Source organism: Platalea leucorodia (assembly GCF_965183815.1).
Source record: "Platalea leucorodia genome assembly, chromosome: 8".
In the NCBI taxonomy this organism is placed as follows: Eukaryota; Metazoa; Chordata; class Aves; order Pelecaniformes; family Threskiornithidae; genus Platalea; species Platalea leucorodia.
In genome coordinates this window covers 27,901,112-27,924,314 of record NC_138830.1, presented here as the reverse complement: position 1 = coordinate 27,924,314, position 23,203 = coordinate 27,901,112, and the positions used below count along the sequence as shown (strand labels likewise).

Genomic DNA, 23,203 nt, shown 5'->3' with positions numbered 1-23,203 from the left:
GTCTGAAGTATCCTCTTTGGAGAGGCAACTTACCTTGTTGTAAGATTTCTTGCCAAGGGAAGTCTACCAAATAGAAAGGTAAGCTGTTTCAATGATCCATACTTAGTTAGTAGTTAGAAATATTTACACCTTATTCCTACCCTGAATCTATCCAGTTTCCAGTACTTATCTTGCTCTGTATGTGTGACAGACTGAAGAAACCTCTCATATCAAATCTTTACTTCCATATAAGAGCTTACATCAGTCAATTCTCATGCTAGCCTTCTATATCAAGCTTAACAACTTAAGCTCTCCATGTCTTTGGCTACAGTTTCAACTAAAGTTCCTTTCAAATCTCTAGGTTGACTGACAAAACAGGAGATACTGCTTTTCCCACCTCTCTCTCAAGCATGTTTTATTGCCTCATCCTTTGCACTGAGTCTGGAAATTAATGATCTCGTGCAACTTGTCGCAAAATCAATAGAAAAATTGCCTACTCAACCTTAAGAATGACGTAGCTCAAATTTAAAATGCTTGAAGTCAGTGGAGGATGGGAGTTCAGCTAGCTTTTATTATGTACAGTTTTTAAACTAAAAAACCAAAACCACACAAACCATAGCTAGAGCTCTGCATTATCAGCATTTCAGCATCAATCTCTGCTATGTAAATAAACTAGGCCCTAACAGCAAAGAATTATCCTAAGAGAGGTGTGGGAAAAACAGCTGCAGTTCAGCAGAACTCTCAGAAACTGAGAGATCTCCTGCCCTGTGACACCAGATCAGCAAAATACTTTTTTCACAGCTATCCCAAAACAGCCAAACTACATGAAAAGAACAGCCTTCACCACTGTTGCTTCAGATGAATGACCCAAACCGTCAAATATAAGTATCTGTGTTACTTTTTTGTTTCTTTTTAATGTCTCCATTTTCCTCCCAAGGATATTTCCCCTCCCAGGATGAAGTAGTAGAATGCCTTCAGCATTTAGTAGTATATTCCACAGTTGAAGCAAAAATTAAATGAAATGTCATTAAGCAAAGAGGCATCCTGTAACACTACCTTTTTCTAGCACTATTTTTCATTCACTGTCTCTTGATTTAAAGTTATTTTTGTCCATTTTAAGCCCACCACTCATTATCAAAAGAATGTCATTCATATAGATAAATCTTAAATTTCATTCAGTACAGGAAAATACCTTAAAATGGCTTTCCAGCACCTGCTTATCTGTTCTCAGATGTGAGCTCGTAATATTGTAAGACATACTGTCCACTTCAGCTTAGGCCAACAATCACTGAAGGATCACCAAAACCCATTAATTTGACATAGCTACTATCCATTGGATCATAATAATCTAAAGTGTTTCCAACATGAAAGTATAGCCTCAGATTTTTAGCTCCAAATAGCTATCATCTAAGATGATGTACTGGCCTCCATATGCTTTAGTCATGCCTAGATTTCCTTTTTCACATGGGTGTTAGTAAATGCTCACTAGGACAGAAACACCATAATTTAGCTATATTCCAAAGAACTGTCTCGTTCTACATATGAGGGAGTTACTGAACATTTCAGACAATGCATGTTTGAAGCATGTGTTAGCAAGTAATTTTACCAGCTAGCCTTCCTGCTACTTTACAATTCTCAAAGAAAAAATAAAAATAAAAAAATCTCAACATATTTAAATTATCAGTTCAACACCAGCAATACAGCATACATACTGAAATCATTTTAATCATCTGGCAGACAAATTAATTGGTAAACAGAGTTCTGTCCTTTGAATGTTACTAGAAATGTCAACCCTCTACAGGGAGCTAGCCTAGAAGAACATAGTTCCATATTGCAAACTGAAAATGAGCTTGTTTTGGAAAGCAAGTACATTCAGTTTTTTTAATGCTGATTCTGATCCATTTGAATTGGCAGCTTAGAACCAAAAAGTGAAATTCTAAGTATTAAGAATCATAAACTCTGTAGCATTGCCGATTTTGCGGCACACATCCCTCAGGCCCAACCTCTAGTTCAGTCTTAATAACACCCCACACACACCCTCAAAGGCCATAACGACTATTTCTCCCTCCGCTGCCTCCTACTTTTTGCCCTCCCTTACAGGCAACCACCTCTCTACTGCATTTATCTAACAGATTAATAAAGTTAAGTTAAACTCTGAATGACCTCAGAGTATTCAAGTGTGCTCAGCTTGAAGTTTGCCACTTCTAACTCAGACCTCAAGACTTTTGTGACCAGTACTTGCTTGATTTTCTCCAGCTACATCAGCTAGTCTGATAGAAGTTGTTTCTCCTCTCTCTCATCCCACTTACAGCCTGAAATCATCACAGTAACAGTACCACTACTCTGAGGCTGGCATCAAGAGAGGGGTTTTGGAGAAAAGTAGCTTCATGCCCTTCTGAAAGGCAGCACTGAAACATTCATTAATCATCAATCCTCTCTCACAGGCTCAGAGTGGCAACTGCAAAGCTTGAAATATTAAACAACCCTATTAGGCTGAAGACTGCTAGCCAAACGTAATAGGTATACGTAATTTCCAAAAGTTTAGCCCACCTTTAAATATTAGACCAGGAGTTACAATACACAACAATTTACTTGCAAAAAATAGTATTATGTATTTGTACCTTTTGCTGCCTTATAAAGAAAGAGTAAGATACTCTCACTCTTGTGCTATGACAGGAATACACTTTCTTCCTATTGCATCTTCCTCTCTTCCTTCTATCTACACTATTCTTTGATCTGACTCTACAAAACCTATTATATTGAAAACCACTCTTCATAGAGGACTACTTAATTCTCCAATGATGTTTGAGGCCTTTCAATTTCATCTTCTATCACTCTTAAAAGTTTGTCTAGCTATTGGATTCCTCAGCTTACCTCTTGAAAGGGAGAAATCAACAAATGGAGTAGTGTTCCCAGCACCCTCTCAGCATCACCTAAATTTGCTCAAATTTCTGTCAGGTTCTGCAACCTAAAGAAGAAGCTTTCCATTTCCAAGATACAGAGAGCCTATCCTGCAGTTCAGAAAGTATCAGCAGAAGAGTCAGGAACCTTTTCCCTCAACACATGAATGACACTGCACAAAAACAATGCTTCAAAAAAATTACATCGCTTGTTCTTAGCCAGTTAGACCCCAAAGTTCCCTATTCCATCTGAAAGAATATGCATTTACTACAGAGTACTGTCTAGGAGATAACAGAATTGACCAAAAATGCATAGAGACAAAGTATAACAGGCAGAATCCTCTAAGGACTGCTCTGTTTCCACAGGGCCATTCTGGTGAAAACTGAAGCAAGGGAATATGCAAAGAATAAAACACGGCTCCGGCAGAAAATTTAGGTTCGAAAGCGCCCATTGAGAGACTGAAAATGTGATTGCATATGTTCAGGATGCACAGTGTGAAAACAAGTGCTGTTTATTATTTAGTCTTAAAGAAGGTTTGTTTAACAGGACATGAAGAACAAGAGGCAGAAGTAGCCTCTTCATAACTGTCCGAAGGGGGTACCTGTTGCTCCATTAGAACTGAGATGGGAATTTCTTCTCTTCCCACTCCATGAAGCTGCCTCATATTTCACACAGCTTTCCCTGCAGGCATGTGTGGAACACTGCACTGATGCTCTCATTCCAATTGCCATAGCTGAGAAATACAAGACACTATTATACAGTCATCCAGCCTGGAACAATTTTTTCAAATCCAAGAATATGCAAATGAAAAGTTGGATGTAAAAAATACACACAGTTAGAGGTGTTCCCAATTCATTTCAAAGCAACCGACCACAAAAGAGATACAAGATAGGTTCCATGAAAGCAGTGTTACTACTTAAAATACAAGGTTTTTTCTTTTTCTGGTTTGTGACTACCTTCTGGTATCTGCCATTTGAAAAAGGCAGAAACCAGCAAGCAGTACAAAACATCTTCAGTCAAATGCAAGTACAAGTCCATTGCCCCTTAGAGGAGCTTTTAACACATACCTAACTTTGCATCCAAGAACCTACCACAAAGGTAAGCCCAATTACATCTTGGTTGTACTAAAACATCAGTTTCAGAGTCTTCAAAACACTGAGCATAACCACTAACCACTGCAGCACCGTCAGTCTAAGTCTGCAGGGACCCTAAAAACATAACTGTCAGATTGATAGTGGTTCACAAGTTCTTACCCGTATGCCAGCTATTATGCTTTCCTTAGCAACAACATCAATTCTCAAACACTCAAAATCATACTGTGTAGAAAGCATATATAACTCAAATTAAATATACTGCAGAGATCTGCACCAGTATTCCCACCACAGCACTAGACACGCTCCCTGGGAAAAAGGAAGATACTGTAGACATACACTTTGAAATTGGTTCTTCAGTACCAAATGCTATTTCTATAGGATGTTTCTTTCATTTTCCTGAGAAATAAAATGCTCACACAAGTTTGGAAAATGCTTGCCTAGTAACTCCATCTGGCTGGAGAAGCACATCCATATAGGACAGAAACAGCAGTAGCATAGGAATTCTCAGTGCACCACAAAAGATCATTATTTACAAGCCTTAAAAGATGACACCCTCTGACTGCCGAGGAACAGCCTGATGAGAAACAGTTGGACCTTGAGTAAGCCAGATTTGTCAGAAAGAATGCTCCTTTCAAAACCAGCCCTCGAGATGGAATCACATAGCTCTCCGTAAAATGATAGATTGCCTCTTTGAAGACATCAGGCTAAATGTAAGCATGACAAAATGTCTCTCAAAGAAGCCCCTGACCAGCAAATAAATTAGAGGACAAAAATAGGTATCAGTCTTGCATCTGAACAATGTGGTCCTGAGCTTAAGAGCAGGTGAAAAGCAAATGATAGTCTAAGGATCACCACCCAGAATTGTTTTTTCAAAAAAAATGAATACTGCCACACTGCAAAGCACAGGATGATGTTGCAGCAACCATCTTGGGACAAATTAAGCTCTTAAAACAACGCAGAAATTTACAGAGCTATCTATATTCTGCTCCTCTGCCAATAATGGCAAAACATTTAAGAGAACAACTGAGAGAACACAGTATTTAATCCCCTACGATATCTGTTTGAGGTAACCTATGCACTGTCAACGCTAAATGTATTCGATAGCTGCATACCTGACATTAATGCTGACCTTGCAGAATGCAGTCAAAGCGTATTTGAGAAAATTTGAACTGCAGAACAGCATGTAGAAGATGAAAGGTTTAGAAGAGCACCTAAGTAGACACAAAGCAAACCTGTAAGACCTCTCAAGCATAAGCATGGCCACAATGTAGAATTTACGTTTACAGAAGGAAACTACTATATTAAGCTTGCTTATTTATAAAGACAGTAAATAGAAAGGTAAAGACATATACTGCCATACAGATGTGGGTATGAAGATGTGGGTATGAAGATGTGGGTATGAAGATGTGGGTATGAAGATGTGGGCCTTCCACACTTCAAATAGTTTGCTATCAGGTACAGTAAAAGGCAGTAATCATCCTTGTAAGAATCTCAGCATTTCAAATCCTGAACCGAAATTCATGATTTACTGGCAGGTACACACAATTCTCCCCTGCCTACCAACTATCAATACCCAGATGAACAAGATAGAAATGATGTGAACAAAAGTTCTGCAGGAAACTTGATAATTTGAAATAAGTTCAATAGAACCACATAGGGCGGTACCAGACACAAGGGAAATGGTTTCTCAGTTTTCCCATGAGGAAGAAAAGGAAAAAGCTCCTAGCCAGGTAAGACTTCACTATCTGGACAATAGAAGATTCTGAACACAACCTCTACAACAATTCATGGGAAAGAAAGGAAAAGAAGAGATTTGATCATTTAAATACTTTCAGAACATGTAATTAGAAGCTTTCTCAAGTTACAAGATGACAACTGGATTGGCATTTAGCTATATTTTACTTTTATCAAACCTCATTCAGAAGTTGGTTCTCATTAAAATTACAAGGATGCAATTAAAAAAAGCCCCAAACCCAAGTTATTCATTCAAGTGTCTTCAATAGCATATGAAGAACAGGACTATTGTAACTAAAGACAATCTGCAGAAACAAAGGCTCTTAAGACAGCCTATTTTCTGATCCTTGATATTCGTACAGTTCCATCAATCAAAATAAAAATCTAGGTCATCAGTATTTTCAGCCAGGATGCAGGAAAAGAAAACAGCACATCTTAGGAACCAAAGATTTTCAGCAAAGTATGCAGAATATCTGGTAAAGCTTCTGACAGACACTTCTTTTAGAACTTTAATCCTCTTCTACTCCACCCCAAATATCAGTTCATTCCAACTTCAATATCTCTTCAGATACCCTGAAGTCAAAGAAAGAAGGGTAAAGCAGTATTCTTCTGCCCAAAGAGAATCTTGGACTGACAGAAGTTTTTTATATATACAATATTCTAAATTCTATTTTTACATATACACTTTTCTAAATTGGACTGTTTCACACCCATCCACCAATATTCAGAAAATGACAAATTTACCACACAGGATTTGCTCAATGTCAGGAAAGATATACTCTAAGAATTAGGACTTTAATCAGAGCATCACAAATATGGTTTACCATCCAAATCTGCCCTTTGAAAGCTGTTGTGAAATAAATTGGTGTTTTGTTGTCTTTAAATGCCAGAAAAGCATCTCAGCATAGAAGCCACTGACATCCATGGACAAGATGAAGAATTTCAGATGTTAGCTGAGACAAAGATACTGCCTAAAACTTTTGTTTCTGGAAAATCAGTTATACTTCAAAAGAGATTAATAACACCTCAAAAGAAGGGATTACCAAGGGTTGTGGGTTCCAGTCCTTTGGAAAGAAAGGAGAGCAGGGAGGGAGCACCACCCAGGGCTCAGAGCATCTGCCAAGGAGAAAAGACGGGTTCAGTCAACCCACTTGGACACAGGATGAGACACATCCTTGCCCCTGGGACCATCGCACCAGCACTTATGAGTAGTGGACTAAGAAGGCCAAGGGTCCATCCCCCAACTCTCCTACAGGGAAGAAGGGTTAAGAACCTGTACGTAGTTACAGTGGTGTGCCAGAAGTTTTTATACAGGTAAGGGGGTATTTCCACCAATAAAGTTTCCAGGACAGTCTTACGTATGTTGTGTTTTTCATGTATTTCAAAGGGACACTAATTCTGATATGTTGCCCCGGGACACCTTCTGAAAGAATTTTTTTCATCTGCTACTGGAAAACACCTCAGACTGTCCTAAGCAACACAACCAACATTTTTGGCTTTTTGATTCACTTGGTCCTTCGATGTCCTCTGGTGTTTTGCTAGATAGTCACAGCCAGCAAGTTACTGGTAAGCCTGAAAAGGTCTGGTTTCACCACCACAAGTCAGTCCTGGGCAAGGACTTGTTTGCCATGCTGCTGTGTGGTTATAATGGAAAGCTTATAGCCCAAGGACAGCAAGAAAACAACCAGATCTTTGCACTAGTTTTACTACCTGTTCAGCAGGGCAAGTCTTCTACTCACTCTTTCAGTTATTACCCCTTATCACTGGCATGCAACAGAAGTACTGAAGTATAATTTGCATCCAAATTAATTTCTATGGAAGCATTTTCTTTCAGCTCGTAGTTCCCATCGGTGAGATAGAAGCCATGCATTAAAAAAAAAAAAAAAAGCCCACACTCAGGCACAGCAGCAGGGGAAAAAGTAAGAGGCAGGTACACTGACTTGGCAGTAGAGTAAGAGAAAAGAGTCTCAACAGACCTGGAAGAGGAGCAAAAGGAGGCCAAAAGGAAGAAACGTATCCAGAAAAATTCTGAATGCTCACAGAATGTTTAACCTCATTTCTGGCAACTGGGAGGCTGCGTTATGAACCATATGCACTACAGAGTGATAGTCTACTAAAATAATACTATCATGTTTGCATTAAAATTTTCCAACAAGATTTCTCAAAAAAAGATAGGAAGAGCTTCTTGCCCTTGACATACAACTCTAGTGGAATTCAAGTAAGCCTAGCCTATGCACAACCAACAGCCCCAGTGTGTTTCAGATGACTTACATGACACCTTGCAGGACTTTCTGAGGATCGAGGTCAAATAATCTATCAACATAGTGGCGGCTACTAGCCGTTACCTCCTGCAGAGAAGAAAAAAAAATAAGAATTGTAATAGTTTATATCAATTCATATAATGGCAGACAAACAGGAATGGCTAACACAGCAGCAAGTCTACAAAACCTATCAGGCAAGATAGCAGCAAAACCACAAAATCATATTTAAATGTGCAGTATGTTAGTGCTGAGCAACATCCACACAAAGAATTAACCCTGTGTTCAAGTGCGATTTAAAGATGATGATGTATTTAATTTAGATAACATGTTATGAGTCAAAGCAAGTTAACAGAATGCTGTTTATGAACAGGGCACGCAAAAGGGGTCTACTTCAGTTATCAGGACTGCCTTAAATTCCAATTTGATTATGTTTAATTACTATATAGAAAAAACATGAATTCCGGAAAGAAAAAGTTTGTAAGAGTAGTTAATGTTGCTCAAGAAGCATAGCCACAAACAAGCTCTCGAAAATAAGGAAGCTCATATGAAGGCATTTTTCTGTAACTTACTTTATCATAACATATCTATGCATTTCAGAGATCGTCCTTCTAAATACTGTCCCATACAACTTCAACAGGGACAGCAGCACAATATTCTCCATAACATTCCCATAGCTACTTTATAAGACAAAGTGAACTCTCTTCTCAGCAACAAGACCATGCTTGTAAGCTAAACACTTAGGCACCAATGATTTGTTATTCCCTTGAGAAGATCCAAAGTTGGAGATGGCAAGCATTCCAAAAAACAAGGGTGGGAAAGGGGAAGGAAATTTTCCCTCCAGGTTCTCACAAACACGTGCCAGGGTGCATTTCCAGTATCTCTTTTTTTTTTTTTTTTCTTTTTGCCAGCTCAACTTTTTATTAGGCATTTCCCATTTTTCTCCTTATGAGTTTTCCTTGAAAAAAGCTATAAGGGAATTGAAAACTCTTCCTTGCTTTTGCAAGTATCTACTCTTGGGCTGAATCTGCTCCTGCTTCCCCACCCAGACGTCAGAAGCACCAGCAGCTTCTTGAATGTCGTCTCACATAATTCTGAGAGAAGAATCATCCAGAGGCAGCAAGACTCCTTTGTCTCCAGGAATACTATTAAATTATGCCAAATAAATTCTACAGATAAACTTCCACCACGTTAATGAGAGACAGTATTTTTTGAGAACAGCAGTAGACCTTCATCGACCTGATCTACATATTTATATGCAAGAGTCTTGTGGACTTCAGAGAACCCACTGCTTTCTGTTTCTAAAATATCCTGGCTTTCACCCTATCAACTACTAGGTTTGCAATATGTAGTAGAAGGGCATTCATATCCAGACAAACAAGTTTTTCAGGTAGTCCCCAAAAATAAAGAATTTATCAACACCATCAGTTTCACAGTTCTCTTACCTAGCAAGAAATTCTAAGGAAAGAGGGGAAAAAAAAAAAAAAAAAAAAAAAAAGAAAAAGCCCCAAACCTCAGCTCTTTTAAGCAGTATCCACGCTATACTTTTTGCATTGCTACTCCCAGCGCACGACTGATGAGCAGCAGGACTGGGCAACCGGCACCGGCTGTTCTACTTACTCTCAGCTTTCCCTAAGGAAAGGAAACTAGTGGTAGTTGTCAGACCCCCTTCCGCCACCCCAGCGCCCTACCCACAGATGCCACACATCAGCCTCCTCCCTGCAGCAAAAGCCAACAAGGCCCCGAAGAGCTATTACGAGAAGATCAGCGTTTCGCCACCAAAACAACACCCACTTGCTAGCAAGGGCTGGGAGAGCACTCTTCGCCAGCCACAACCAGCCCGGTGCGCCTCCGAGAGACCCTGCTCTCCTCTGCGGCAGCGTGGTTATTGCAGCTCAAAATAACGCCAGCGAACCCTCTTTTTGCTGAACAGGCGTTTTGGGGGGACCAAAAACATTTACAGGAGGACAGCTGAAGAGCCTAAGTCGTGTCATCAGGTAAAAAGACATGCAGAAGAGCCAGTACCTCTAACAAAAATGGGAACAGACTCCTCAAAAAAGGAGGGAATGCCGTTTTGAAGAGAAACCCCCCTCTGGGAAGAAGCTGTTGCGACGGGGGAGGCACAAGGGAAGGAGCGCCCCACCGCCGCCCGCGTCACCCCTGCGGCCCACCGCAGGCCGCCAGGCCCACGCCCGGCCCCGGGGCCGGCCCGACGGGCCCCCCCGCCACCGCACAAAGGGGCCCGGCAGGTGCCGGGGGGCCCCCGCACAGCCCGCCCCCGCCAAGGCCAAGGTCAGGCCGAGCCCAGCGGCAGGCGGGCGGGCGCCCCCCCCGGCGGCCGCGCTAAGGGGCGGCGGCGGCGCAGGGACCGCGGCACTCACCGAGAGGACGCTCATGCGGAGCGGCGCCTCCAGCACGCACGCCATCTTGGCGGACGCAGCAGCAGCTCCAGCTCCGGCGGCGGCGCCCTCACGCTCGCGCGCGCGCCGCTACCGCCGGCGGCGGGCACGGCCTCATGGCGGAGCGCAGCGCGGCGCCGCCGGGCGGGACGGGGCGGCGGGGGGGGGGGGGGGGGGCGGGGCGCCGCGGCTTCGCGCCCAGCGAATCGGCCGACGCCGAAACCCCGCTACCTTCCGCCAGCCCGCCGCCGCCGCGCATGCGCCGCTCCCTGCCCCGCCACAGCCGCCCGCCGGGCGGCCCCGCACATGCGCCTCTCGCCACCGCCCACCCCGGCCGGCAGCGGCGGGCAGCGAGGCGGGCGCTGCACGCAGGCGCAGCAGGGCGCGGCCCCGGCCTGTGCGGGCCTGTCGCGAGCGCGCCCCTTGGCGGCGGGAAGCGCTGCCCCGCGCGCCCGCGGAGCGGGGCGGGGCCGTAGAAGCGCGGTTGGAAAAGACCTCTGAGAGCATCGCGTCCAGCCGTTCACCCAGCGCCGCCGCGTCCACCCATAAACCGCGTCCCCACGCACCACATCTACACGCGTTTTAAATACCTCCAGGGACCGGGACTCCACCACTTCCCCGGGCAGCCTGTTCCAGCGCCTGACTACGCTTTCAGTGAAGAAATGTTTCCTAGTACCCAATCTAAACCTCCCCTGGTGCAACCCGAGGACATTTCATTGCCCTTCTTTGGCCACACTGCAGCACCTCAATGTCCTTGTAGCGAGGGGCCCAAAACTGAACCCAGTACTCGAGGTGCGGCCTCACCAGTGCCGAGGACAGGGGCACTGTCACCTCCCTGGTCCTGCTGGCCACACTATTCCTGACACAAGCCAGGATGCCATTGGCCCTCTTGGCCACCTGAGCACACTGCTGGCTCATGTTCAGCCGGCTGTCAGTCAACACCCCCAAGTCCTTTTCCCCCGGGCAGCTCTCCAGCCACTCCTCCCCAAGCTCTGCCAAGGCGCAGACAGCGCAGGGGACTGACTCAGCCCTCGTTGTTTTCCTCAGCTCTCCCACCCCAGTTCTCTCAGTCCCACTGCAGACCTTACCCCAGCAGCCCTCCAAGACGACCGCGAACATGGGGCTGGGTGACTGACTTCATCTGACTGAAGCCCTGACACCGAGGCAGGGGGAGGCTGACTTTACCACAGGCTTCTCACACAGCACCCTAACAGGCACCCCCACACTGCTGTTTTCCTAGTCCCCATTCCACACCCCGTGGGACAGGGACACTAGCACGGCTTTCAGGACAGCCCTTCAGCTGTCCAACAACAGCCTGACCTTTTTTTTAATTACAAGCAACCAGGTTTAGCTTCAGCTACTTTATATTCTGACTGCACTAGTGGAAATCATGGAGTTTTGCAGGTCCTTCTGACACATCCCCATCTTGGGTCTTGCCCCCGTCTGTGCGGAGCTCCTGGAACGTGAAGACAGCGTGAGCAGGGCATGGGTTGGCGATTCGTTCACACCAGCTATAGGGAGAGCTAAAGGGTTGTTGAGAACCATCTACTCGGGCACAATCTTCACCTGGGACGCAGGCATGGCATGCCACTTCCCATCCGCAGCTTTGCTGCACATATAGTAGATGGTTTGGATTCCTTTTTTTTTGTCATTGTTTTTGTTGCTTTCATAAATTTGTTCGGTTTTGGGGTGGGTTTTTGCAGAAAACACCCCAAGAAGCCTAGGACTTCACTCAGTTTTCCTACAGACTTATGTATTTTGGTATTAGCCCCCCTGTATTTCACATCTCGAGGCACAGGGATACTAATTCTACGAACTCATTGCTCCTGAAGACAATTAAGTGGGGGGGAGGACACATGTCACAGTTCACTGTCAACTTTTGCTATTATGCAGATTTGCCAGCTATTAGAGATTGCAGAGGATAACAGGAGCACAAGAAACATACTTTGGGATGCTGCCACAAGTTGACTTTAATAGATTTGATTTAAAAAAAATACTCCACTTCTCATAAAAAAAAAAAGCTATACCACTTTTCTTAGGGTTGGTTTTTTTTTTTTCCTCCGAGTAGCTTAATAACATGCTTTGAACAAAATACCTGTGTGCTAGCCTGGAATGAAGCAGGTGAACACTTTTCTCAAGCACTATAGGTAACAGCAAAAACATTTTTAGACTAAGTGCAAGTCTCATATACCGAAAAATCTGTGATTACAACTTGTATGAGGGTCTGACAGAGAAACATTTTCCAGATGTTTCTCAACAAAATTTAAAAAGTCAAAAGTTTTCAGAACGACTTTAAAGCTTCCTTTTAAAGAAGACTGAAGACTCTGGGTCTGAAGAACCAATTAAGATTTTTCAGCCTTCCCTAGCGTTTTACATACTTTTTGGAGTATTTGGTCTTCTTTACTGGGGAAGCTTCAGGTTCAGAGCTTCAACTGAATTCTATATGCAGCAGAGGATCTTGCTGACAGGGAAAATCCATAATAGACGAGAGCACAGTAGAGCTCAACACTTCAAACTGCAAAAAGGGTGTGAACAACAATAAGAAAGGGCACAGTAACTTTATATAGATCAGACATAGTTTGTACTCAAAAAAATTTTATGTTAAGTATATTTACCAGCTGCACTCTGTTCAATGGACGCTGAAGTACTTCATTAAAAAAAAAAAAATTAAAGATGAAAAAAAAAAAAACCCCAAATCAGTATTCTATCTTGCCAAAGTCTCCTGCTTTCTAGAAAGCCAAAACTCATTTAGCCAAAAGGGGAGGACAGGGGAGGACACACGACAGAATAATTTGCTTTAAAAACATATGAAGTCAGTCTAAAAAGTCTATTATATGTAACATACATTTTCCACTCCAGTTCATGTAGAGTTTGACAGCTGAATAGCATGCTCAGATATCCTGGGAGACTTTTCAAGTTCATAACACAATTTATACTTAAAATACTTTATTTCTGTTATAGTCTTCAGATCATGAGGCATGCTTAAAATTTTAGCATTGCAGACCCAGGACCCTTGAAGATACTCAACTATCTTCAGTAATCTAGCTGACAGTTCACAGCTACTTTAGATAACCTGAGGGTTAGACCAAACGCTTCCAATTTTCATCATGTTGTACCACAGTTCTCTTTGGTGGGTGTTCTGACAGATGAGCAGGCATAGAGAGATACAGGAGCAGTATAAAGAGGGCCCAACTAATAATTTAGTAAACAAGATAGTGTCCTCTGGAAAAAAACCAGGATGTTAATGGCATCAACCCACCAGTACAAAGCCATTAATCAGAAATGTGGAGAGCATTAATTTTGCTGTTTTTTAGCTCTGGAATACTTATAGTTCATAGTGAACTGCTGACAGGAGAACCACCAAGATGAATCCCAGAATGTGGAAGTGATTTTAAAGACGGAAGTCTTGACCTTGAAGTGTTTCCCTGCTACATGACTCACACTCACCAATCCTTTTCACTCATGGCTCCCTGTCCAGTTCCCTCTTCCTGTCAGGATGCTTTCTTCTCCACAGTGCTTGTGCCTTAGAGTAAAAGCACACAGGAGCTACTTCTGCTCTCAAGGGCAGCACAGTCATGAGGAAGTCCCGCTCTGTCTGGACTCCAAAAGCTCAGCACAGAATGCCAGCAGAACTTGACTGTAAGACTAATGAGTCTAATGACATAGGCTATAGTTCTTGAAAAAACTGTCATTTTCATGACTTCAGGAAGTTTTGTTATCCTCACAGCCTTTTAGGCCAAAAGAGTGTAATTTGCTTGCTAATAATTCAGGGCAAACTAGAAGAGTAAAAAGAAAACTTCCAAGAGGATCTATATTCTGGCAGCTCCTGTTCTCCCTCAGCTGAAGTTTATGAAGTTACTTCGGAAGATTCCAAATCCAGTTGTAAGAATTCAGCAAGTTACACACTATTGAAAAGAAGTGACAGGTGAAAACTTAGGCTAATGATAACAGTAGGCATTATTGTCTCAGGCAACTTATAAACATCAACCACCTTATATGAAAATACAACGCAGCCTTAATTTGTAATATGACAGTGATGATGTCCACATTTAGGAAGCTGTTAATCCTAACATCTTGCATTTTAATTTTAAGATATGGTTCTCAAGTTTCAAGAAACAGCACACAACTGAGTTTTTAAGAACAGAGATGCTCTTTTCCATGGTACCCATAAAACTGTCATGCTTCAAATTAAGAGACTTGGTTCCCTATCAAAACTGTAATTAAAAGCCAATACTGGACAATACACATTGTTTTGCTTATGACCATGAAGTTTTTCTATGGCATGAATATCACCAGAAACAAAAATCTTCACTCTTCTATTGCTCTTTTGTTATCATGGGAATTCTGTTTTCAAATTTAGTTCATGGAGTTATTGCATATGCTACCTTGTATTAAAAGTTCAGTATAAAACAAGACAAAAGCAATAAAATCAAATCAAATCATTCAGTCTTGTAAGTCAGACATCCTCTCATTTTGACTTGAGTTATAGTTTAAGAGTTCTTTTCTTGTTAAACAAGCACAGTGAATCTTGTATAGCAGTACAGCTGAAGACATGTAGTATACACTAGTAACTGAGAACTGGAGCAAAATCAACTGATTATACATGAGCTTTAAATCCTTTCGCAAAGTACTTTGTTGGAAAAGTCTGCTTCTGACTTAAATGTTTAATTCCGATAAATCTTCCTCCCTGCAAGAGGTACATACAGCCTCTTCAGCTTAAGTAACATGAATAAGATCAAGTAACATTAAAAGCATGACTAGTCCACCACTGTTCTCACCACCTTCCCATAAAAAGGTATGGGAAGAACTTATTTGTACATCATATGAAGTATTATTCTGTTTTATCTTCATCCTCTGCAGCATAGATAGCTTGATTCCTTCTCTTAATTTTTTTAATGCCACTGTTTCCGTTTTCATTACCACCAATGCGCTTTAATGGTCTCTCATTTAAGCTCTTCTCTTCCACCTGCTTACTCACACCGGATTTCTCCAGTTCCTCATTAGTGGAATCCATAGCATCATCAGATGATACCGCCATGGAATCTGGCATGATCCGGATGTCAGAAAAACTTGCAGAAAAATCAGGAGGATGATCAGGGGAAGGATCTACAGAACATGTACTCAAGTCTTCATCGCCACCTTCTTCATCCAGCATTATTTCATCTGGATTAATGGATGAAAGTCCAGAATTATCTGTATTATATTCACTGGGTTCCTCAGCTGACCCAGTACTGTCCATCTCCTCTTCCTCCTCCTCCTCTTCGTATTCGCCTCGTACTGAGCCCTCTTCTTTAGCTTGCTGGATCCTGTCATTGATGTCAGTGAGGCCAAATTGGGCACAAAACTCAGTGGTCTGTGGATTGATGGTATGAACTGGTTCCACATGCTTTTGGGGCTTGCTGGGATCATAACAAGCAGCTGTCAATGTGAAGTTACAAGGAATTTTGAGGTTATGATTCAGCTCTTCTAACACCTCTTTGATGGCTTCTTCTGTCACACTGTAATCCCACCTAAATAAGTGTATAAAGTTAAAACAAGTGCAGCTAGTCAAAAGGTATTTCCTGTTCCCACTGCAAAGAGAAACCTTTAAAGATGGATGACAAATTTATCTTACAACAGACACCTAATTTCTCATATGACTTTTCAGGAAAGTACATTGCCTTTGGTCAACACTGAGATTCCCCTCTCCCCACTGAGGATTTGTGTATTATGTCAACCCACTCAATAAGCATTCACCTGCCCACCCCCATAATCCAGGCTGATTTTCAGTCTCGCAGTGTAACTGGCAACGTGATTGGCCACCGTGTATTTTTTGCCCCTCAAATGGTGGTATCCAAGTTTGCAAAACAAAACTAACTGCCTGTGTAGAGCAGTAAAGAAGTTGTATGCTCTAGAGCATGGGTCTTGTCACCATCCCCTTTGTTTTCCAAGGCATTTAGCAAGTCCTACAGACATTGCAGGCTGCAGAACAGAGAAACACAACAATAAGTTTACTTCCAGTCCAGCAAAATTCCACTTCCCTCTCTACTTTGCATGCAACTTACTTTGCATGGAGGCCATTATTTTCAGGCATATTCCATGAGCTCTGAGTCACATTAACAAGGCTGTTGGTGGCCTTGAGGACTGCAATCCACTCAGCATCATACTCCAGTGAGTCACCTGCATTAGGATCATGTTCTACATCTATTATCTGTTTAAAAAAAAAAAAAAAAACCACAGTGAGTTATTTCTCTTAACACCAGAAACTGATTAAAGTTTCAAGTGTTACATTCATGGTATAGAGTTTTAATGAAGTTTCAAGTACACTGAGCTAGTGGTCTCTATCAAACAAGTCCTCTCAAGTTAGCCCTACATAGAAGCTTATAGTAATAAGGGGCTAAGGACGGACAATCAACAACGGTAAAAAAAAATGCATTTCTGTATTTCAGCTTACTGCAATTAAGCAGCAGAACACCCTCCTCCCTACTGCCAGCTACTGGACAGTTACACAACCTAGAAACCAGAATTTGCCTACTCTTAAGCTCATGCTGCTTTCTAAGCAGATATACATCAAGAATTGATAGCAACAGTTATTCTGCTGTGTAAACACGCATTTGTAGCACAGCAATGAAATTAACATGAAATGTTTTTAAACTCTTTCAGTAGCTGACAAACTGAAATCCAAATCACTTTGTCTTCAGTGACATTAATCTGAATCAAACCATTCGGTTTAGCCAAACTGCACTAGTCAGGCTCTTATTTTAAATAATCCATACAGTAATTCAACCTTGTAAGATAGTTTGGGGGGGGGGGAAAGGATATACTTTAAACCAGAGCTACACACAGGTGGATCACCACGCTGCTGGAGGCAGTACTACTCCAGGTCAGTTTTGCCACAGAATTCTAAGTGTGGACTAGCACCCCAGCATACCTTTGAACAACAAAAGCCCATCCTGATACTCTACTCATCTTCAAAGGTAGCTACTAGGGCAAACGGATCCCACCACACATCCAAAGGACAGATAATGAACCATATTCCCTTTAAGTTGACAAATAAAAGATAATTTAAATTAAGACTACTAAAACACTTGACTGCATTTGAAGAACATGCTGTCAGCAGCTCCCTCTCATAGCAAAGGATTCAGATTCATCCATTTGAGATTATACAGATGGCACCCCAGGTAGCATACACAGGCCACAGACATGAACGTTGTTTCGCTCTTGGCAAATCAGTTTGCCATTCATACTGAAAATTCGTACAGCCTAGACCGCCTCCTTGGCCACTGCCCTTCCTAGCCAAGATATGCACCAAGCAAAAAGAAGCAGAGCCATTCTCTTAGGAAGTCACACCCGTTCCTGCTGGAATTCACAACACTGAAAGAAAATTGCAGTACTCAACTTGGGACTCAATCCTGTCTGAATTAACGAATACAGATCTGAAGAATCACTGTTTGACCCAAACTGGTCCGGGAAAAAAAAGAATGGGCTTTTTTTTTAGGTTTGACATTTGTCAAAAAAACACAACAGGAGATTTAATTCAGGTTAAAGTAGAGCTACTTCTCCAATTAAGTCAAGTACTTGTTCTAAGGTGGAAGGAAATGGTAGGAATAAGCAAACACTATGCCTGCATGCCAGGATGCAAGGTCTGCTTATTTCAAGGCAATATCATACAAAGACCGTTCCACATGTGCACCATTCCCAGTTTCTTTCCAATTCCTCCATTTATCAGAACTATTCTTCAGCTTATATTTAAGCCCAGCACTTTGCGGTCCAGATAAGTGAAGTACTTAAAAAGTGAAAACCCACTGCACATGGTCATCACCTGCAGAAAGTCTCTGTGTGGCAGACATTTATCCAGAGCCAAAAACTTTGTTGCTTTTGGTAGCTCTTCTTTGGAGTTTGTCTAGGAAACAAATGGTGTTAACAGTGTCATTAGCATTTCTATGAAATTTGATCATTCTAAAAAAGTTATATAGAGAGATTTAAATGCATAGTTTATACAGAAAAGGAGTTTCTGAAAAAAAAAAAAAATCAGCATGGGATTATAAGAAAGGGATGGAGGGACAAAGAGAAAGACAGACTTCGCTGGAAGTCTAACAGGAAGCTGGATGCAGATGAGAGCAAGATAAAGCATGAGCCACACTTCATCCTTAACCAAGGCAGCTGGGCACACCTAGCCTTGAAGCAAAAAGAAAAACTTTAACATAATTCGAAACATACTTGTTGAGTCTAGAAGGTCTAGAGTGACATTTTTACAGCTAAATAACTTGCAAATAGGAATAGCATGTCACACCACTTTCAGGAATAACTCAAACCAAGAGACATTTCAGCCTACAGGGGCTGGTTTTTGGCTTTACTCAGGCCACCAGACAACTTCATCTGCCAAGCCTTAGTACAGGCATCCTCCCATCCCCAGTTAACCACTATCTTCTTTTCAGTTGCTTCTCTATCACCTTGTTTTGAAGTTGTCTCCTTCCCCAATAAAGTGGGAAAGAGAGTGCTTTTCTATAACCTTAAATTAAGAGGTTTCAAAGTGCAGTAATGTTAGCTTTTTCACGCTGTCCCAGTAGTTACACCACTGATTTATACCATCTCTTTAACTTACATAAGCTAGTAGTCTTAACACCGCTTAATGTTTTGCAGCTTAAGCTGAGTTTTAATAACTGAGCAAAAACATTAAGAAGTTGCTTTTCTGGACATGATTACCTGCATTGGAATTCTAAAATGTGCTTGGGACACACACATTCTTGATTTTTTTTTCCCCTTTACCTGGTGTTGCATGAAAGCTGCAAATTTAACATGAAGATGTGCTGAGAACCAGTAGGTGGGTTTCAGGTGCTGCAGAAGCTCTGAAGCAGCAGGGCTTCCTAATGTGTTGCTCTCCACTTCTTGACGGAAGAAGGATTTCATTTTAAGAAGCTGTTTCTTGTTTCCATAGTGATATATGCTCCTTGGCCAGTCATGTGACATAAATATATCAATTGGACGCTTCAACTGTCAAGCCAAAATGCATATGGTATTAATAAAACACATATGATAAAGAAGTTTCAAAATTACACGTGTGTAACGTGTTCCACCTCAGATCAGTACAGAGTCTGCTGTGACCAATAGCCTCACTTTCAAAGCAAGTAAGTATACCACTGAGCCCATCTTTCAGGTGGCCTTTGAAGTTGTCAAGGGGCTCGTCTCCATGGTTTGTACTACATTTTCTTGGGACAGCCAGCTGTGTTTTATATTACTGCTTTATAAAAGAGATCATATCATCACAGCAAGTGTCAGGCACTCAGAAGAGGACTCTTAAAAATTACAGCTATAGAGCAAGTTCTATACTCACAATCAAAGGCATCTTCTTCCTCATGAAATTTTTAGAAGCTTTGTTTAAAAGGGATAACGGCTAAGCACAATATTCCTCCTCAAAGGAAGCACCCCTCAGAAGTCTAATCAATGTCTTAAGCATGTCTTGGTTCAATATTCAGCATATTTCCACCAGCTGTATCAGAACACACTTCTAGATGAAACCCGAGTCCAACTAATAAGAAACTTACAGTGAAACGCATCAAACTCTTTACAATGACAGCAAACCTTTGTCCTATGTTCAGCATCCCTGTATCTACTGAACGCTTCAGGGTGCAACTGCAACCTGAATAATCGTTCACAAGATGCTTATAAATACATGTATTCTCACCACAACCTCAGCCAAATGCAGTAGCCCTTGTGACAAAGCAGGGAATAGGCAATAGCTCAAAAATAAAGCTAATCTGTCCTTTGAACTTCTTGCCCTGGAGTCAAAAATACTTCAGCCACAGAAATTTGGGATAAGCTTATTCAGCTGGTTCAATTTTGATTAGTTAACTTTGTACCAACCAGCCTGCATATTAGATAAGGTAGCATCCATCTTCCTAAAGCTAACATAAAGCTAGAACAGAGGTGTATAGCTGGATTACTTTCCATTCTGTGAATTTTATCCAATTAAAAAAAAAAACCAAAACCAACACTCCTGCCTGTGCTTCATTCAGATCAAATTTGCACTGCTACACAAAGCATTGGAGGAGATATTCAGCAGGAACAACTGTGGCATAACACCCAGCATAAAATAGCCTGTCCAGATTAGCTGGGAGTTGTTGGTAAGATTTGCTATCCAATAGCGTACTTGTTCAGAGTAGCTTTACCATCTTACTTCTAAATTAATGAAAACTATTTACCACTGTTTAAAAAAATAGGTTTTTCACTAACCTGCTTGAGTTTGAAGACTTCGATATTTCTCACGTGGTAAGCGCTTCTAATTGTTTGCTGGTTGTATGGTGGACACTCAAAGTGGCCTGAAACATTGAAAAAAAAGAGCAGTTGCCTGAATCAATAGTTCCCTCCTAACACTGTAAGCTAGCTTCCTGGGGACATACAGAACACCTTGAGCAATCCCAAATACAAAACTGCCAATAATCAAAGGAGATACTGTATTGCCTTTACACGAGGCTTACACCAACAGGCTGCTAACTTTTTATGTGTGAGGCAAGTATGTTGTAAAAATGTAACAATGAGCATTTCTTCCATTCTGTGTCTTATTTTCAGCAATATAGAGAATACAGTAATTCAGTTGTGGAAACTAAAACCAGGAGTTTGACTCCAATACTTAAAACCTAGGACCTGTCTGAAACAAGTAACTTTTGGTACAAAGATTTATGTGCTTAATTACTGAATGAGGTTTTGTACCTCTCTAGTGAGATAATACCCCTCATTAATTCCCCACGCCCCTTATCTCCACAGTTACGCTGTACAACCATGTGTAATCACATATACAGAGAGCTGTTTGCTGCACAGCCATGAAACATATGTATCTACTAATATCAGGGCTACACATGCAAACATGCTGGCACAGCCAAAGACCATAAGGTAGCCGAGAACAAGCAAAAGTTGGGCATCGACATAGCGAGAGCACAGAGCAAGCCTCTCTGAGTGGTCAGTGACCAGAACATAAGTTAGGACGTAACAACTCAGGAAGAGGTATAAACTAAAAGATCACAAAGCACTGCATGAGATCTGACTCAGGCCACTGAGGCCGGGATTTTTTGTGTTTCTTCAAGACTTCTGCCACCAGTCACGAAACTACAGCTTAACAGATTCAGCGGCAGCTTAAACGTGCCCGTAACTGCCCACAGGCACCACAGACTCTGGCAGTGCAAAAGGGATGTAGCCTCCAACTTTGCCTTGGGACAAGAAACCTGAATGCCTAGCAGAGCTTCTACGTACTCTTAAGAATGAACAGAAAAATTCCTTTTTAGTAGTTAGCATTATTGTCAAAAAAGTCTCATCTCCCACATGCAATATGCAGGCATACAAACTGTATGCTTGATAACAACAAATCTAATTAGCACTGATAGGAATTAGACAGAATCAGGTGTTCTAGAAAACTAGTTCAGTACTTTGCAGCTTGAAAGCCATCTGCAAAGCTTCTCTGAAGCAGTACTTTACTAAAGATAACATTACTGTACAGTAATCACAAGTAAGAGACCACTACTACACGTGATAAGGAGATCAGAAAGACTAAACTATCTTCTATTTGCTGACACCAGGTATCATCTGGGACAAGATCTCTGTCCACTGATGAAAAGCCTTCAAGGAAGAACTCTTGAATACGCATACATATAACCAGGAGGAACTGATCTTGAGATGTACTGACACTCAGCTTCAGCTCAGGACAGTACATTTGTACAATATCACATTTATTCATTGACTGTTTCACACAAGGAAAACTAAACAGTCTTGCATTGCATGCTAAAAGGACACTGCCGTGGAAAAATCAAGACTGGTCCAACAACAACATTCAAAAAGCGCACTGCTTCCTGCTGTGGTCGCCAGGCAGCTACCGACTCATCTACCGTCTCCAGAAAAACCCGCGTGTTGAGCCGAGAGAGGTTTCCAGCGTAAGAGTCGGCTCACAGAAGAGGACGAACAGCCAGACCCTCCCGCGACGGGCAGGGCCCAGCGCTCCCCTCCTGCTGCCCGCCCAGCCGGGCCCGCTCCGTCCCGCCGTACCTTTCCGGTAGTCGTGAGACTTGAAGATGCCCGAGATGCCGCCGATCCTCACGCCGCGGAACCGCACCACGCCCGCGTAACCTAGGGGAGACGGGAGCGCGGCTCGTCACGGCGGGGCCAGGGCAGGGGGCCGGAGGGCAAAACGCCGCCGGGGGACCCTACCTACCGAGGTAGTAGATGTTGGGAGCCACCCACCCGCCGTAGGGCAGCTCCTGCAGGTGGTTGGACGCCTCATGGTTCCCGCCGATGAACACCGTGAGGACCGGAGCCTTCTTCTCGCCGGAGTAGTACCTGCGGAGACAGGACAGCCGCTATAGCGGAGCGGGCCGGGGCCAGGTGGGACAAGGCCGGGCCGGGCCGGGCCGGGCCGGGCGACGCTCACCGGTAGAACGTCTGCATGTGGCGGTACTTGGCGGGCACGGCCATGCAGCGCAGGTCCGCCTCGTTGCGCACGGCCTGGAAGTCGCCGCAGCAGAGCAGCAGGTCGGGCCGCACGTTGTGCCGCCGCTGCAGCAGCTCCAGTGTCTCGTACATCTTGTCCAGGGCGCCATGGCAGCACCCCGCCACCGCCACCTTCATCGCCGCCGCCGCTCCTCCTCCTCCTCCTCCACTGCGCAGGCGCCGCGCGCGCCTTCCGCGTCACCGCCCGCCCACACGGCGCCTGCGCGCACGGGGGAGCCGGGCCGCGGCGCCTCAGCCCGTCTCGCCGGCAGACGGCGGCCCGGGCGCGCCTCCCGCACCGGCGCGGTTACGGCCACGCGTGTCTGGGCCAGCCGAGGCCGCGCCAAGAGCAGCTGCTGTCAGATCGGCCCGGGGGTGCCGCCGC

At 43.1% G+C, this 23,203-nt stretch overlaps 2 protein-coding genes across 8 annotated transcripts in view; both read right to left on the bottom strand.

Annotated features, from left to right (window-relative positions):
- ARMC8 (armadillo repeat containing 8) overlaps positions 1 to 10,492 on the bottom strand; it is a 77,796-nt gene extending 67,304 nt beyond the window's left edge. For 4 of the 7 annotated variants that reach the window (XM_082320558.1, XM_082320559.1, XM_082320560.1 and 1 more), the window contains exons 1-2: positions 10,348 to 10,492; positions 7,980 to 8,056 (exon numbers count right to left, since the gene is read on the bottom strand). In XM_082320558.1, coding sequence (XP_082176684.1) covers positions 7,980 to 8,056; positions 10,348 to 10,392 — 122 coding nt within the window. In that variant the 5' untranslated portion in view covers positions 10,393 to 10,492. Of the gene's footprint in view, positions 1 to 3,481; positions 3,614 to 6,751; positions 6,825 to 7,979; positions 8,057 to 10,347 lie in introns of those variants that run through there. The other 3 variants (XM_082320561.1, XM_082320563.1, XM_082320562.1) reach the window with 2 other exon arrangements.
- A 1,887-nt stretch (positions 10,493 to 12,379) lies between these two features.
- Positions 12,380 to 22,974, bottom strand: DBR1 (debranching RNA lariats 1). Its single transcript, XM_082319747.1, has 8 exons — positions 22,760 to 22,974; positions 22,544 to 22,668; positions 22,378 to 22,458; positions 20,578 to 20,663; positions 19,114 to 19,338; positions 18,167 to 18,247; positions 16,410 to 16,555; positions 12,380 to 15,875 (listed from the first exon to the last, which is right to left on the bottom strand). The coding sequence occupies exons 1-8, from the start codon at positions 22,954 to 22,956 to the stop codon at positions 15,197 to 15,199; spliced, it is 1,620 nt and encodes a 539-aa protein (XP_082175873.1). The 5' UTR covers positions 22,957 to 22,974; the 3' UTR covers positions 12,380 to 15,196.
- Between the last annotated feature and the right edge of the window lie 229 nt (positions 22,975 to 23,203).